This window comes from Ranitomeya variabilis, chromosome 1, assembly GCF_051348905.1.
Source record: "Ranitomeya variabilis isolate aRanVar5 chromosome 1, aRanVar5.hap1, whole genome shotgun sequence".
In the NCBI taxonomy this organism is placed as follows: domain Eukaryota; kingdom Metazoa; phylum Chordata; class Amphibia; order Anura; family Dendrobatidae; genus Ranitomeya; species Ranitomeya variabilis.
In genome coordinates, this window is record NC_135232.1 from 823,274,418 (window position 1) to 823,290,996 (window position 16,579).

Consider the following 16,579-nt stretch of genomic DNA (forward strand, 5'->3'; position numbering starts at 1 on the left):
GATGGGAGTGATTGGCGGGGGGGGGGGGGAACACTGCTGCCCAATTAACCAATTCTCTGTTCCATTCTGTAATTTTAAGAAAGGCAATATTTTTTGCTTTTATCTTTGTATATAAATCAAGGACCAGGAGACTAGCTACACAATTATCAAGTCCAAAGAAACAGAAATCACTTCAGAGGGGCTGAAGTCTGCGTCATCGTACATATTCCAGATTCGTGCACGCACGGCCGCAGGATACGGTGCCTTCAGTCGCAGATTTGAGTTTGAAACCAGCCCAGTGTGTAAGTCATTTTAATTACTGTCAGCTCATGTCCATGTAATAGTTAGCGGAAAGAGTCAGCAGATCAATACCATAGCAGGGAATTGTCATTCTTACACTGCTCCATTTTTCCTCTCCCTGGTCTCATGCATTAAGTGAAGAGCCCTCTTTCGTGTCACTCACTTGGATCCTGATTTCTCCACTCCCTTAACCTAGGGTTATGGGATATAAAATTCAGATTGTTTTTTAAGTCGAATATTAATAGAAAACTGCATTGTAACTGACATTGTATTTTCCATATGATGCAGTATATTATTTACCCTTTGAAATTGTAAGACTTTATATTTGTGTATTGATTTTTACATAAAACTACACACGTGGTCAAAATTGTTGGTACCCCTCGTTTAACGACAGAAAAACCCACAATGGTCACTGAAATAATTTGAATCTCACAAAAGTAATAATAAATAAGATCTATGAACATGAACAAATTAAAGTCAAACATTGCTTTTCAAGCATGCTTTCACAGAATTGTTAAAAAGTTAAAATTCATTAAATAGGCCTGGACAGAAATGACGGTACCCATGAAAATAATGTGACAAAAGGGACATGTTAAATCAAGGTGTGTCCACGAACTAGCATCACAGGTGTCTACAATCTTGGAGTCAGTGAGTTGGCCTGTATTTAGGGCTACAGATACTCACTGTGCTGTTTGGTGACATGGTGAGTATCACAATCAATATGGACAAGAGTAGGAAAAGGAAAGAGTTGTCTCAGGAGATTAGAAAGAAAATTATAGACAAATATGTTAAAGATAAAAGTTTTAAGACCATCTCCAAGCAGCTTCATGTTCCTTTGACTGCAGTTGCACATATTATTCAGAAATTTAAGATCCATGGGACTGTAGCCAACCTCCCTGGACATGGCTGTAGAAAAATTGATGACAAATCAAAGAAACGGATAATACGAATAGTAACAAAAAAAACTCAGAAAAACTTCTAAACAGATTAAAGGTCAACTTCAACTCAAGGAACATCAGTGTCAGATCACACCATCCGTCTTTGTATGAGCCAAAGTGGACTTCATGGGAGATGACCAAGGAGGACACCATTGTTAAAACAATCATAGAAAAGCCAGACTGGAATTTGCCAAACTACACGTTGAGAAGCCACAAAGCTTCTAGTAGAATGTCATATGGACAGATGAGACAAAAATGGAACTTTTTGGTAAGGCATATCAGCTCTATTTCACAGATGGAAAAATGAAGCATATCAAGAAAAGAACACTGTCCCTACTGTGAAACATGTAGGAGGCCTTGTTGTGTTCTGGGGCTGCTTTGCTGCATCTGGCACAGGGTGTCAAGAATCTGAGCAGGTTACATTGAAATCTCAAGACTATCAAGGGATTCTAGAGAGAAATGTGCTGCCCAATGTCAGAAAGCTTGGTCTCAGTCGTGGTTCATGAGTCTTGCAACGGGATAATAACCCAAAACATACACCTAAAAATACCCAAGAATGGCTAAGAGGAAACCACTGGATTATTCTGAAGTGGCCTTCTACGAGCCCTGACCTAAATCCTATTGAGCATCTTTGGAAAGAGCTGAAACATGCCATCTGGAACAGGCAACCTTCAAACATGAGACAACTGGAGCAGTTTGCTCTTGAGGAGTGGGCCAAAATACCCATCGAGAAGTGCAGAAGTCTCATTGACAGTTACAGGATTTGTTTGATAGAAGTAATTGCCTCAAAAGGTTGTGCTACAAAATATTAAGTTAAGGGTACCATCATTTCTGTCCAGACCTATTTCATGAGTTTTATTTTTTTTTTAATTATGTGGAAGCATGGTTGAAAAACAATGTCTGACTTATAGATTTTTTATTTTTTATTACTTTTTTTCAGATTCAAGATATTTCTGTGACCATTGTGAGTTTTTCTGTCATTAAATGAGGGGTACCAACAATTTTGACCACGTATGTACATAGTGTTTTTCAGTCTTTAACCCCTTAATGACCAGAGGTATTTTTGGTTTTGCATTTTCATTTTTTGCTCCCTTTCTTCCCAGAGCCATCATTTTTTAGTTTTTGGTCAAAATGGCCATGTGAGGGCATGTTTTTTTTCAGGAAGAGTTGTACTTTTGAACAACATCATTGGTTTTACCATGTCATGTACTTGAAAATGGGAAAAAAATTCCAAGTGCGGTTAAATTGCAAAAAAGTGCAATCCCACACTTGTTTGTTGTTTTGCTTTTTTACTAGGCTGACTAAATGCTTAAACTGACCTGCCATTATGATTCTCCTGGTCATTATGAGTTCATTGAAACTAAACATGTCTATGTTCTTTTTTATCTAAGCGTTGAAAAAATATCCAAATTTAAATAAAAAAAAAAAAATTGCGCCATTTTCTGTTACCCGTAAGGTCTCCATTTTACATGATCTCGGGTTGAGTGAGGGCTTTTTTTTGGTGCAGTGAGCTGATGTTTGAGAATGAATCATCAGTTCATGAGATGACAGATGTAGATTTCTCTATTAGGCCGGAGTCACACTAAACGTATTAAAAATCGGTCCGATTCTCCCTGCCGAGAGTCTCACAAGTTTAATGCAAGTGTCATGTGAGTACAATCTGATTGCAATGCGATTTTAACATGAGCTTTTACATAGAGCAATTCTCTATGTCATTTACACATCGTATTCAAAGTTAATATTTGTGAGAGTTGGGACGGTTTCAGTATTTCTTGTTTATTAAATTTGCAAAAAATTCTACATTTCTGTTTTTTTCAGTCAAGATGGGGTGCAGAGTGTATATTAATGTGAAAAAAAATAACTTTTCTAAATTTACCAAATGGCTGCAATGACACAAAGAGTGAAAAATGTAAAAGGGTCTGAATACTTTTCTTACTCACTGTATATAAAAGAATGTTCAAGGTAGGCCTTCAAAAATTGTTTAGAAGAGCATCATAAATAGAGATGAGCAAATTTGTTCAGAAGACTTTCGCCAATCTCAAATTCAGCATGAACAGATTTGTTTTCGGTAACACAACAATTTTTTCTCAAAGTACAATCCTCAGAGGTGGCACCCCATTAATCCTTGTTTCCCACATGTCACAAATTTCCAAATGCCCAACTGACTTTGGGGAACCACAGATGGGCCATTCTGCAGAGCTATTCATGCATTCTATTCTATGGGCTTCTGAGGAAAGCATCTGCACCGATGCCCACAATATTTTCATGTTGTGTCCAGGGCAAGATGAAGTAGGGTCCGAGAAGAATCCACTGGGAGTGGAAGTGATCTTGATGAGACTGGTGTCAGGGCAGGAAGAGGAGGAAGGTGACTCTCAGGGTGAGGAGTGTGAGAACAGAGAAGATGACAATGAGGTTGTAGATCCCACTTTGTGTGAATTTATGTTACAAACAATTTTTTGAAAGGTGGAGACTTTAAGTTGTGTCTCTATCTGATGGGTTGCTTGTAGTAAAAGGTGTGTCAGAGGATTACTATACTGTTTACACTATGTGGAAATTGATTCCACTTTTTAGTGGTGTGTGATAATAATTTTTGGAAATGCAAAGAATCAAAGTTTGGCCTCCATCTGGTGGGTTGCCTGTAGTAGAAGGTGTGCCAGAGGACTATTATACTGTTTCTATTCTGTGGAAATTGATGCCACTTTAGTGGTATGTGACAATCATTTTTAAATGTGGAGAATCCAAGTTGGGTCTCCTTCATGTGTGTTGCCTGCAGAAGTAGGGCTCCAAGACAGGCAGGATTGCACTTACTTTCAATTAACTACTGTACCTGCTTTACTTTCCTTATGTTTTTCTACCAATAGTACTGTATGAAACTGATGTTTGTGCTAAGTGTGGCTGAAAAAAAAATTGGAGTTGTCGCATGAGGTTTCAAGGCTACTGGATAAGAAGGCTTCCACTGCTCCCTTAACCACCAGTTCCTCATTGAAATTTCATTTCCAGGCTGTTAATGCTGGGCCACATCCTGAAACCTCATGCATGGCCCATAGCTGACTGCTTCTCCATTATAAAGGGTTCTACTGTTGGTTAACAACCTACTTTTACTTTACTTACATTTTCTACCAATACTACTGTATGAAACAGATGTTTGTGCATCTGAGTGTGGCTGGAAAAAAATTGGAGGTGTTGCATGAGGTATCAAGGCTCTAAGCTAAGAAGGCTTACACTGCTCCATTAACCACTAGGTCCTCATTAAAACTTTTAAACTTTGAATTAAAAGCTGTAAAGTGCTGGCCCAAACTCTAATAACTCATGCATGACCCACAGCTGACTGCTGCTGTGCCATTTGCAATTTTTTAGTGTGGGTCAGCTGAAGCCACTTTTCATGGTGTCTGCCACTTATTTTAGCTGTTTGGGAAGCTTTTTATCGCCCTTTAAGGTGTTGTTTATACATTTGATATGGCCTCCCATTGAATCTAATGGGGTTCGGGTAAGTTCATTCAACGGTTCGGCGAGCATGTTTGGCAATGGTCTAAACGTTTGGCAAATCAAACAGAACTGAACCCTGAAAGGTTTGCTTATCTGTAATCATAAACACCCTTAAAAAATTTATAGAGAGGGTAGCATGATTACCTTGTTGATAAAATGTTGGATGAAAAGTAGGATTACAGAAAAAAGATGAAATCCTGAAGTGTATACCCATGTTTGGGTGAGAAGGGGTGCATGGGAATAGATCAGAAAAAAAGAAGAAAAAAACACTGTATTTGAGTTTATGCTTGGCTGCTGTCATCCAGTGGTAGAGAAGTCTTGTCCAGTCCAGCCTTTGTTAATTTTGATGAGTCAGCCTATCAGAATTATCAGTTGACAGGTGGATGTGCCTATTGGTTATAATACCCCTGTAGGCTCTAAAAACCTGCTCTGAGAAAACGCTGGTGGCAGGGCAGGCCAGGACCTCCAAGGCATAGAGGAACAGTTCATGCCACGTGTCTAGCTTGGATACCCAATAGCTGTAAGGAACAGAGGAATTATGGAGGATGCTGGAATGATCGAAACTTTTCCCTGCTTGTCAGAATACTCCGCGCATCAGGGCCTAGATGCTAGGATGGTCTGAGGAAACTGTTGCAGACTTTTGAGAGTGTTCCCCTTCTTCTACTGCATTTAGTGTGTGTCTCCCTAGACACCAATCCTTGGTTGTCTAAGGAACTGTAACCTCTGCCGTCAAATTTGTCAGATGGGAATTTTTTAATAATTTTCCAACCAGGACCTTCTGGAGCTGCCACATTTTATTACATCTTTCAGCCACAGGAAGGAGATATGTAAATTTCCCCTTGTAGTGTGGGTTTAGAAGGGTGACATACCAGTAATTAGTGATGGCCAAAATGCATACAATGTGAGGGTCACGGGAAAGGCAGCGGAACATAAACTCAGTCATGTGTGCCAGACTACCAACAGCCAAGACTTCCCTGTCCCCACCAAGAGGATGGATGTCCATGTTTTCCTCCTCATCCTCCCTCTCCTCCTTGTCTACAGATCATCCACACTGAACAAATGAGATGAAGGTGGTGTGGGTACTAATGTCTGTAGCAAAGGAAACCACCTCCTGTTCCTCCTCCTCCTCCTCATAATCACCCAATTCATGTTGAGAAGATGAGATGAGGCTGGGATGTGTAGCATTACCCAGTATAGTTTCTTGCTCCATATCAACTTGCCCCACCTGCAAAGCCTCCTCTTTAATTGTGAGCAGTGAGAGTTTCAGTAGGTAAAGAAGCGAGATATTGATGTGGATTATGGCATCATCGCTGCTCACCATCTTGGTCAAGTCCTTAAAGTTTTGGAGAACCACACAAATGTCAGAAATCCATGCTCACTCTTCTGCTCTTATGTGCGAAGGCTGACCAGAATACAAACAGGAATGGTGAAACTGGTATTCAACTACTGCCCTCTGCTGCTCTCAAAGCCTTGCCTACATATGTAATTTTGAGTTCCAATGCATGGTGACATCTCACACCAGCTGACTTGTGGAAACTGTTACACAAGCGGAGTATATTCACAACAAGCTCTGTCAGATCTGGGTAGTTTTTCAGAAACAGCTGAACCACTAAGTTGAGCTATGCATGGGCTATGCATGGTACATGTGCAAGGTAGCCAAGCTTCAGAGCTGCCACCAGGTTATAGCCATTGTCACACATGACTATGTCTGGTTGTAGGTTCAAGGTCCAGAGCCACAGATCAGTCTGGTCTTTTAGACCTTTCAACAATTCTGTGGCAGTGAGCAGTTTGTCAGCTAAGAAGAATACCTTAATCAGAGCTAGTTGCCTCTTGGCTGAGACAGTGGTGCAGTGCTTTTAGCTTGCTGATGTTGATATTTCTGAGATGGAGGGTGAGGAGGAGGTGGAGGAACTGCTGTAGAAGGCGAGAGCAACCCTGATTGAGTTAGGGCCCACAAATCTCTGTGTTGGTTGCTTGTGTTTCATCCCAAAGTCTGACTGGGTCCCGGCTTCCACAATGTTCACCCAGTGCAATCAGCACTTGTCCAGTTGTCTAGGTGTACTTTCCAGTAACAGCATTGGTCAGGGCATGGCTGATGTTATGATGTTATGGGACACCTGCTTGTGTAAGGTGGAGATGACATACTGGGAGAAATAATGGTGGCTGGGGACTGAGTATCAAGGGATGGTCACCACCATGAGGTTGCGGAAAACTTCTGTCTCCATAATCCTAAATGACAACATTTCTAGGGCAAGCAGGCTGGAAATGTGGCTGTATAATATTGTGGCCTGTGGGTTGGTGGCTGCGTATTTACTCTTGTGTTCGAAGGACCAGGGTATGGACAACTAAAAGCTATATTGGAACAAGGATGTGGACATCATTGCTGAGGATGCAATGACAGGTGCAGGGTGGGAGGTATCATTGCCTACATCATTGATAGGTGATTGGTGTGCATGTAGAACAGGGGAAGAGGCAGTGCTGTCAACCACAGAGACTGTTTCTGTACCCTGACATTTGGACCAAATTGTCAGGTGCTTTGATTGCATCTGTGTTAGCATGCTGGTGGTGTTCAAGCTGGTAGTTGTGCTGCTACTGCTGATGCTAAAATGGGATATGTTGCAAATGGCCTTTTTTGGCTTAACTGGACTGTCTTTAGAGAAGCTTCACACCCGGGAACACCTATCCCTTGGCTTAGCGAGTTTACCCATGTTGGTGCTCTGGGGAACAGTTGCTCGCCTTGTGTCTCTGGCCACCCCACTGCCTCTTCCTGCCTGTTATGGTGCTGCAGATCTCTCCCCCATGTGCTTCTGTCCTTGCTCTGCATGTTTAACTTCCCAGATTGGGTCAGTGACTTCATCATCCACCACCTCATCTTCCACTTCCACACCATGGTTCTCCTCCTGATTTGCTGATGATACCACTAGTTGGAAATTGTGTCTAATAATCATCCACTTCTTGTGACAGTATTTGCATTTTCCCACCATCACCTTCTTGTGAATGTGGCTGCTCAAATATTTGGGCATCTCTGCATGCAATGTCCCGCTTGAAACGGGCAAGGGCGAGAGGCCAGAATCTGTGAATTGAAATTTGAACAGCTAATCGGAGTGTTTAATTGTGGGATCACTTGTCTCTGGCACTCAACATGGTGAGAGGAAGAAGGATCAAGGTGAGGATTAGGTGGTCCAGAATCACAGCTAGTGAGAAAGTACCATATGGAAGGCAGGGTGATGCTGGCAAACTGACTGGAAGCATTATCTGCTATCCATCCAACAACCTTTTCACACTGGTCTGGCTTCAAGAGTGGTGTGTCGTGCCCCCATTGAAAGTGGGACAGGAAGCTACATCGACATGATGTGTGTGTTTTTGTTGTGCTCCCGCGGCAGGCACAGTTTCACCTTACACATGGCCTTGGCCTCTCCACTCACCATTAGCACCACGTTCACTTCCTCATCCCTTACCATGCATCTTGCCCATTTTAAACTATGTATGATATGTCCCTGTTTAGAAAGCGGTGCAGTGTTCCAAAGGCAGGAAAATTTGCCCACTTCAGATGGACTTCTAAGAGTGCAGTATCAATATAGTGGTGCTGTTCCTAACCAAATATTTTTTATGTGCTTTGAGGCACAACTGGGGCACAATAAATGCTGCATAAAATGTCACTGCTGAAAAAAATTGCAGCATTAGAATGGTAGGAAAATGTTCCAACTTCTGATGGACTTCTTAGACTTCAATATCAATATAGTGATGCTATTTCTAACCAAACAATGTTTTTTTTTGTTTTGAGGTACAACCCGAGCATGATAAATGCCATATAACATTTCACTGCTGAAAAAATTCATTATTACTATTGCAAAAAATTTGAGCCCCTCAGATGGACCGGTTATACTGAATAAGCAATAATATAGCTATGCTATTAAAGTCGAATCAAGTCTGGCTGTATGCTTTTGATGCACAACTGCAGCAGTAATATTGTTGTATAATATTTCCCTGCTCAGAACAATTTGCAGGATTAAGAACACAAAGAATATTATTAGGCCTGAGTAGGGGTTTTGGTATGAGTTGCAGGCTGCAGCATAAAGGATGGGCAATTGACCCTATCCTGTCCTACACAATCCCTTCAGCATAATCTTTCCCTAAGTGCTGCAAACAGCAGTATTACTATTAATTATAATTAGCCATAAGAAGGTCTGTTGTTGTACTTGAAAGAAATGTAAATGTGGTTGAATCCCTGGCTAATATGCAGCAACAATTCTGTCCCTATTTCACCAGCACCTCTCCCTGCTCTGCCTGTTTCTGGTGTACAGTGTGATGAGCATATCATCTCTGGTCTTATATAAACCTCTTGACGCTGTGCGGCAAGAAAATCACAGTAATTCCACAACCAAGATGGTTATGGCATTACAGTGACTGGCAGGCAATCCCAACATGTTTATTGACTGTCTAAAAAGCGCCAAACATGCGGGGTGGGGGCTCAAGCTCCCCCTCCAATGTGTGACCACACAGCATTTAATCTTAATTATCCAGATGTCTATTTTCAGTAAGCCAGGAGGCATAGACTGTTTTCTTTATGTTGACTCTTCTTATAGGTTGAATTGATATTTGTAAATTGATGAATGGTTATTTACCTCTTATATCAGCTCATACATCTTATTTTCTGTTATCTGTGCAATACAGTGATGCAGGGTCACTAAACAATGATGTTTGCTGATATGTTGATTACACATTATACCCGGCCATGCAGTTTGTTGACTTGCAAACAATGAAGGAAAAATTTTAAATAGTCAAAAAATGCGAGTTAACCTCATCAGCCTTTCCTCTTGACCTGTGATTGATGTCTTGAAGAACAGTTGTGAAATATAAAAAGGGATATGCCTCTGTATCATGGCATCCAATACATCCAAGAGATCCAAACATCCAGAAAACCAGAGAATCTTTTCAAAACCACAGCCAGCAACACTTTACAGGATAGCTGCCAGATTATGGCTCTATCACGAGGGATGCAGATTTGAAATTCTACAGGATGCCAGCTTGGACAACTATGGCCTGAACTGAAAGAATACAGATCTTCTCCATTGACCATCACTGAACACATGGATATGTTTGAGGTAGTCAGAATTTGGACCCACTGGTCACCTGAGCCCCATAGATACTTTTGGGAAAGCCAGGATTGGGACACACCATTCACCTGACACTATGCAGATGTTCAGAGAATCCAGGTTGTGACCCTCTGGCAACCTGGCCTTGTACCTCAATGGACTGTCACCTTCCTAAGCGTGCTGTTACTTGCTCTCTGTGTGTGCCACAGATGGGGTAGTTGACCCTGGAAGTTCTGAAGTCACAGCTGCTCTTATCCCAGCAAGTAAGCAGAAGGGTGAGACTGTAATTTTGCACCATCTTGGGTATTTTGCTTGGGTTGTTCTATGTGCTATTTGCCTATTTTGTGGTTCAATAAAGTATTTTCTTGTTGTTGTAACCTCACCCTGTGTTGTCTAAGTAGTACTATGCCCATAGTAAAAGGAAAGTTGGCTGTTCAGTTGGATGATCCCTGGTTCATACGGTCTCAAGCCAGTGGACTAGAGCACCCGCTGATCACGGAGTCTCCACATAGAGCATTAAAAATATAGTCACCTAGTAAGCATCTGGCTCAGGCATCTAGAGCACACTGATGCCTGAGCCAGAAACAAGTAGTGACGAGCACGCTTGCTTATCACTAATACTTATTAAATATTTTTCATGATTAAAACATACTTTTGATAAATTTTTGCTTGAAGGACATGTTTGTTTTGACTTAAAATAAGTAGAAAAGGAAAATTCCATGTACTTTTTCATTTGACTTGTATAGCAATTGCTGTTTTGTAACAATTTAGCTTTGTATAACTAAACCATATTCCCTGTTTTATGTCTATCTTCTCAGCCTATGCCGCAACCGGGGACCAGAGTCAGATTCCTCTTATAGCTGTGTCGGTAACTGTGGGAATTATTCTTCTAGCTGGAATGGTTGGTTTTCTTCTCAGTGGAAGGTGAGTGGGATCATGTTGAAGCTTTGAATACAACTTGGATTTGCATTTTATGTACACTCAATTCTATCTATACAATTACATTTATTTTATTTTCAGGTTTATATTTTACAGAGTAAACACTTTTAAAACTGTTCTAGAAAAAATAGCATGCATGGTTTTATTATAGATAAGAGGAAAAACCTGAGAAGGTTTCGTTAAAATGTAAAAACAGGACCTGTAGTGAAAAGCATTAGTAAGTTTCTCTGGGAGGACTCAGTGCCTTTCCTTTCTTTTCATATCCTTTCCCATGTATGTACAAGGCATTGATTTCTTCACTTGAACCACTCTCTTGAGAACCCAAGAAAATTAGTGAACTGTGCCTGTGACAAATGAGCTAAAATTCCTCTGGAAGCTGCAAGAAGCTTGTGTTTGGCTATGCATCATGTTTGCAGCAGGTCATAACAGCTAAATGCGCTCTACTAAGTGTTAAAGACACTTGTCACAAAGTAGTTCAATAATTCTGAGACTGCAGCTGTCTGTAAAAGTGGAATGTTATGTTGAATTTGGAGAAGCCACCTGCTATATTAGTTGTGTTGAGTTATTAAAATTGCTTGTTTGATTGGATTCATAACATGCATTCATAACATTTCTTGGATCATTTTGTGATATGGGTTTCATTCCTGGTTTTCTGTAAGCCCTGGGTTGGGCTGTCATCCATTTATAACCCTGACCTTCTAATTCTCACTGCCAGTTATCCCCTTTCTGACATTAGATATACTATCCCGTCGAGGTGGTCTGGGCCCCTATAACCTGATAGTACGTCATCACCGATCAGCCGCGCTCACGGGAGGACTATCACAGCTGGCATCCGGCACTATGTGCCAAGAGTGGTCACGGACCGCTCCCGACACATTAACCCCCAGAACACTGCAATCAAACATGATTGCAGAGTTCCGGCAGCATAGGGAAGCATCGCGCAGGGAGTGGGCTCCCTGTGTGATTCCTTGAGACATACGGAACAACACGATGTGATCGCGTTGTTCCGAGTGTCTCCTCCGTCCTCCTCTCTGCAGGCCCCGGATCCAAGATGGTTGTGGGGGGCATTCTGGGTCCTGCAGGGAGGTGGCTTGCAAGCGCCTGCAGAGAGCAGGTGCTGGCAAGCCTCCTTCACTGCCTGTCAGATCGCTGATCTGACACAGTGCTTTGCAAAGTGTCAGATCAGCGATCTGACACTATACCATGATGTCCCACCCTGGGACAAAGTAAAAAAGTTAAAAACAAAAATATTTACATGTGTAAAAAAAAGAAGAAAAAAAAATGTTCCAATAAATACATTTCTTTATGTATATATATAAAAAAAACAATAAAAGTAACACCTATTTAGTATCGCCGCGTCCGTAACGAACTGACCTATAAAACTGTCCCACTAGTTAACACCTTCAGTGAACACCGTAAAGAAAAAGGCAAAAAACAATGCTTTATCATCATACTGCCGGAAAAAAAAGTGGAATAACATGAGCTCAAAAAGACGGATATAAATAAACATGGTACCACTGAAAATGACATCTTGTCCTGAAAAAAACGAGCCACCACACAGCATCATCAGCAAAAAAATAAAAAAGTAATAACCCTCAGAATAAAGCGATGCAAAAATAATTATTTTTTCTATAAAATAGATTTTATTGCATAAAAGCGCCAAACTATAAAAAATAGATATAAATGAGGTATCACTGTAATCGTACTGACCAGAAGAATAAAACTGCTTTATCAATTTTAACAAACGTGGAATGGTATAAACGCCCCCCCAAAAGAAATTCATGAATTGCTGATTTTTGTTCATTCTGCCTAACAAAAATCGGAATAAAAAGCGATCAAAAAATGTCATGTGCCCGAAATTGGTACCAATAAAAATGTCAACTTGTCCCACAAAAAACAAGACCTCACATGACTCTGTGGGCCAAAATATGGAAAAATTATAGTTCTCAAAATGTGGTGATGCAAAAAATATTTTTTGCAATAAAAAGCGTCTTTTAGTGTGTGACAGCTGCCAAACGTAAAAACCCACTATAAAAAAACAGCTATAAATAGTAAATAAACCCCTCTTTATCACTGCATTAGTGAAAAATAATAAAATAATTTTTTGTATTTATTTCCATTTTCCCATTAGGGTTAGGGCTAAAGTTGGGGTTAGGGTTTGGATTATGTTTACAGTTGGGTTAGGGGTGTGTCAGAGTTATGGTTAGGGGTGGGTTGGGATTAGGTTTAGGGATGTGTTCGGGTTAGGGATGAGATTAGGGTTAGGGGTGTGGTTAGGGTTGGAGTGTGTTAGGTGTCGAGATCCCGCCTCTGCGCAGGGGGAATCTCGAACCATCTCTGCTGTGGTCTCTCATTCTTATCCAGCCGCAGTGGAGTCTGCTCAGCGGAGACATCGGTCCCAGTGTCTAGCTCAGGAAGATACTGGACGACTGGTTACTGCTGCCTTTCCAGCTTCTGCCATTGTAGCCAGTACTGGGCAGCGGCGAGCAGACGTGTTTGGGACTAAGTCCTGCTCTTCCCTTTCTGAGAATGCCCAGGGCAAGATCTCTCGTTGGAGATCAAGCGTCACATTCTTCGATACTGCAGCAAATCCCATTGGTTCTTTAGGAAGGTCCTGAAGGTGTTCTTCTGTGGCTGACTCCCATTGGTCCTTCTGGGAAGGTCTGGTTCTTGCTGCAGCTATAAAAGGTTTGCATTGCCGCATGGCCATGCGCTAGTGTACATTTGGAATCGTGTGTGTTGAGTGCAAGTCGTTCTTTAAAATCCCCTCCCTTGTGTATGACTGTTCGCAAAAGGTGGATGCTTGCTGTCTAGTGCCCATCTAAGCTGTCAACATAAAGATACAGGATACAGCGTCTATTGCTGTAACCGCCAGTGCGGCGCTGTGCGCTTATAGAGCACTTTTATATCCCAAGTCTGTGTGGTTAGTGGCATCCGCCAAAGCGGCACAGCACGCACTCTTGTGCTTTAAGTTATATGTTCTGTTACTTTGACACCCCAGTTGCGGTGTCTAGCGCAAGTGGTCTGAACGTACTCTAATCCTGTGTCTTGGGATAGAGTCCTGAGACTCCTTGCTTGCGCTCTTGGTGCAGTACCACAACCCTGTGATGCAACAGGGTTTGCTTCCTTCACACAGGGTGAAGTTAGCCCGTGTGTGTATCCACATTGTACCGCCATATACTCCGTCATTACTCAGCAGCAGGTTCCAGCTCTGCACGGTGGATCCCGGGCTGCGAACGCACCTTATACCATCTCTCTTATAATTTGGTGCCTTCCGCTAGCCCTAACAGGGTGTTTCCACTGTTTAGGCACATCATAGCTCTGCAAACGCAGCATGAGTTCCAATCTCAATTCCATCCAATTCTGCATTGAAAAAGTAAAACGTTGCTCCTTCCCTTCCAAGCTCTGCTGTGCGCCCAAACAGTGGTTTACCCCCACATATGGGGTGTCAGCGCTCTCAGGACAAATTGGTCAACATCTTTTGTGGTCCAATTTCTCCTGTTACCCTTGTGAAAATAAAAATTTGGGGGCTAAAAAATCATTTTTGTGGGACTCTGCATTATAAACTCAAGTGAAACACTTGGGGGTTCAAAGTTCTCACAACACATCTAGATAAGTTCCCTTGGGGGTCTAGTTTCCAATATGGGGTCACTTGTGGGGGGTTTCTACTGTTTAGATACATCAGGGGCTCTGCAAACGCAACGTGACACCCGCAGACCATTCCATCAAAGTCTGCATTCCAAAACGCCACTTCTTCCCTTCCGAGCCCTGACATGTGCCCAAACAGTAATTTTCTCCCACATATGGTGTGTCTGCGTACTCAGGACAAATTGGACAACAACGTTTGGGGTCCAATTTCTCCCGTTACCCTTGGGAAAATACAAAATTGGGGGCTAAAAGATAATTTTTGTAGAAAAAAAATGATTTTTTTAAATTATCACGGTTCTACATTTTAAACTTTAGTGAAACAATTGGGGGTTAAAAGTGCACACCTTACATCTAGATAAGTTCCTTAGGTGGTCTACTTTCCACAATGGGGTCACATTTGGGGGGTTTCCACTTTTTAGGCACATCAGGGGCTCTCCAAACGCGACATGGCGTCTGATTTAAATTCCAGTCAGTTCTGCGTTGAAAAACTCAAACGGCTCTCCTTCCCTTCTGAGCTCTGCCATGCGCCCAAACAGTGGTTTACCCCCACATATGGGGTATCAGCATACTCAGGACAAGTTTGTCAATATTATTTTGGTTTAATTTCTTGTGTTACCTTTGGTAAAATAAAAATTTGGGGGCGAAAAGATCATTTTTGGGAAAAAAATATGATTTTTTTATTTTTACGGCTTTACATTATAAACTTTAGTGAAACAATTGGGGGTTCAAAGTGCTCACCAAATATCTAGATACGTTCCTTAGAGGGTATCCTTTCCTAAATGGTGTCATTTGTTGTGGGTTTCCACTGTTTAGGCACATCAGGGGCTCTCCAAATGTGACATGGCATCCTATCTCAATTCCAGCCAATTTTGCATTGAAAAGTCATGCGCCCAAACAGTAGTTTACCCCAACATATGGGGTATCGGCGTACTCAGGACAAATTGTACAACAACTTTTGGGATCCAATTTCTCCTGTTAGCCTTGGTAAAATAAAACAAATTGGACCTGAATTAATTTTTTTGTGAAAAAAAGTTAAATGTTGATTTTTTTTAAACATTCCAAAAATTCCTGTGAAGCACCTGAAGGGCTAATAAACTTCTTAAATGTGGTTTTGAGCACCTTGATGGGTGCCACTTTTTGGTATTTTCTATCATATAGACCCCTCAAAGTCACTTCATATGTGATGTGGTCACTGAAAAAAAATGGTGTTGTAAAAATGAGAGATCGCTCGTCAAATTTTAACACTTATAACTCCCTAACAAAAAAAAATGTTGGTTCCAAAATTGTGCCAATGTAAAGTAGACATGTGGAAAATGTTACTTATTAAGTGTTTTGTGTAACATATCTCTGTGATTTAAGGACATGAAAATTTTAATTTGGAAAATTGCAAAATTTTCAACATTTTCACCAAATTTCCGTTTTTCTCACAAATAAACGCAAGTAATATCAAATACATTTTACCACTATTATGAAGTACAATATGTCATGAGAAAACAGTGTCAGAATCATCGGGATCTGTTGAAGCGTTCCAGAGTTATAACCTCATAAACGGACAGTGGTCAGAATTGTAAAAATTGGCCTGGTCATTAACGTGTAAACCACCCTTGGGGGTAAAGGGGTTAAAGTGCCTACTTTCTGTTGTTCTATCTGTTCCTGTATTGCTGTTGAATTCCTATTGTGCTGTTCAGCTAATCATCTGCAAGGGGAAATTTGCAGGGACATTTGCCTAATGTTATATGGTTTGCTTCATTCATCTATTACATATAGGTATTATGGTTCAGTATTTGTTGTACATTGCTACCATCCACTGGCTATTGTTATGATATGTTGTTCATGTATTATTACTGTGTTTTCCCATAGTATCTATATTTCCTCCTATCTTGTTTCCTCACATCTTTTCTGCTTGTCAGTGCCGTCTTGCAGCACATGCGACAGGACTGAAGAGAGGATTCACCTGTTACCTCTACCCTCCACCCTCCATATTCTACCTCATTTTATCCCTTCATCTTCCCTCAAATCCTACCTCATCTCACTAAGGTACTGTGAGTTAAAGTGGTTAAAAGTCGGCACCTCATTGTCTTTCCCGGATCAACTATATGCAGCTGGTCAAGCATAGGAGGGAAGAATTGCGAGTAACATTATCTGCCATAGCTTGTACAAAGATCCCTGCTCACATCCCTCAGACACAACTCA

At 41.3% G+C, this 16,579-nt stretch overlaps 1 protein-coding gene across 6 annotated transcripts in view; it reads left to right on the plus strand.

Annotated features, from left to right (window-relative positions):
• Positions 1–16,579, plus strand: part of EPHA5 (EPH receptor A5) — a 604,949-nt gene that overhangs the window by 491,598 nt on the left and 96,772 nt on the right. For all 6 annotated transcript variants that reach the window (XM_077275159.1, XM_077275141.1, XM_077275149.1 and 3 more), the window contains 2 exons: positions 122–281; positions 10,618–10,723. In XM_077275159.1, coding sequence (XP_077131274.1) covers positions 122–281; positions 10,618–10,723 — 266 coding nt within the window. The remainder of the gene's footprint in view (positions 1–121; positions 282–10,617; positions 10,724–16,579) is intronic.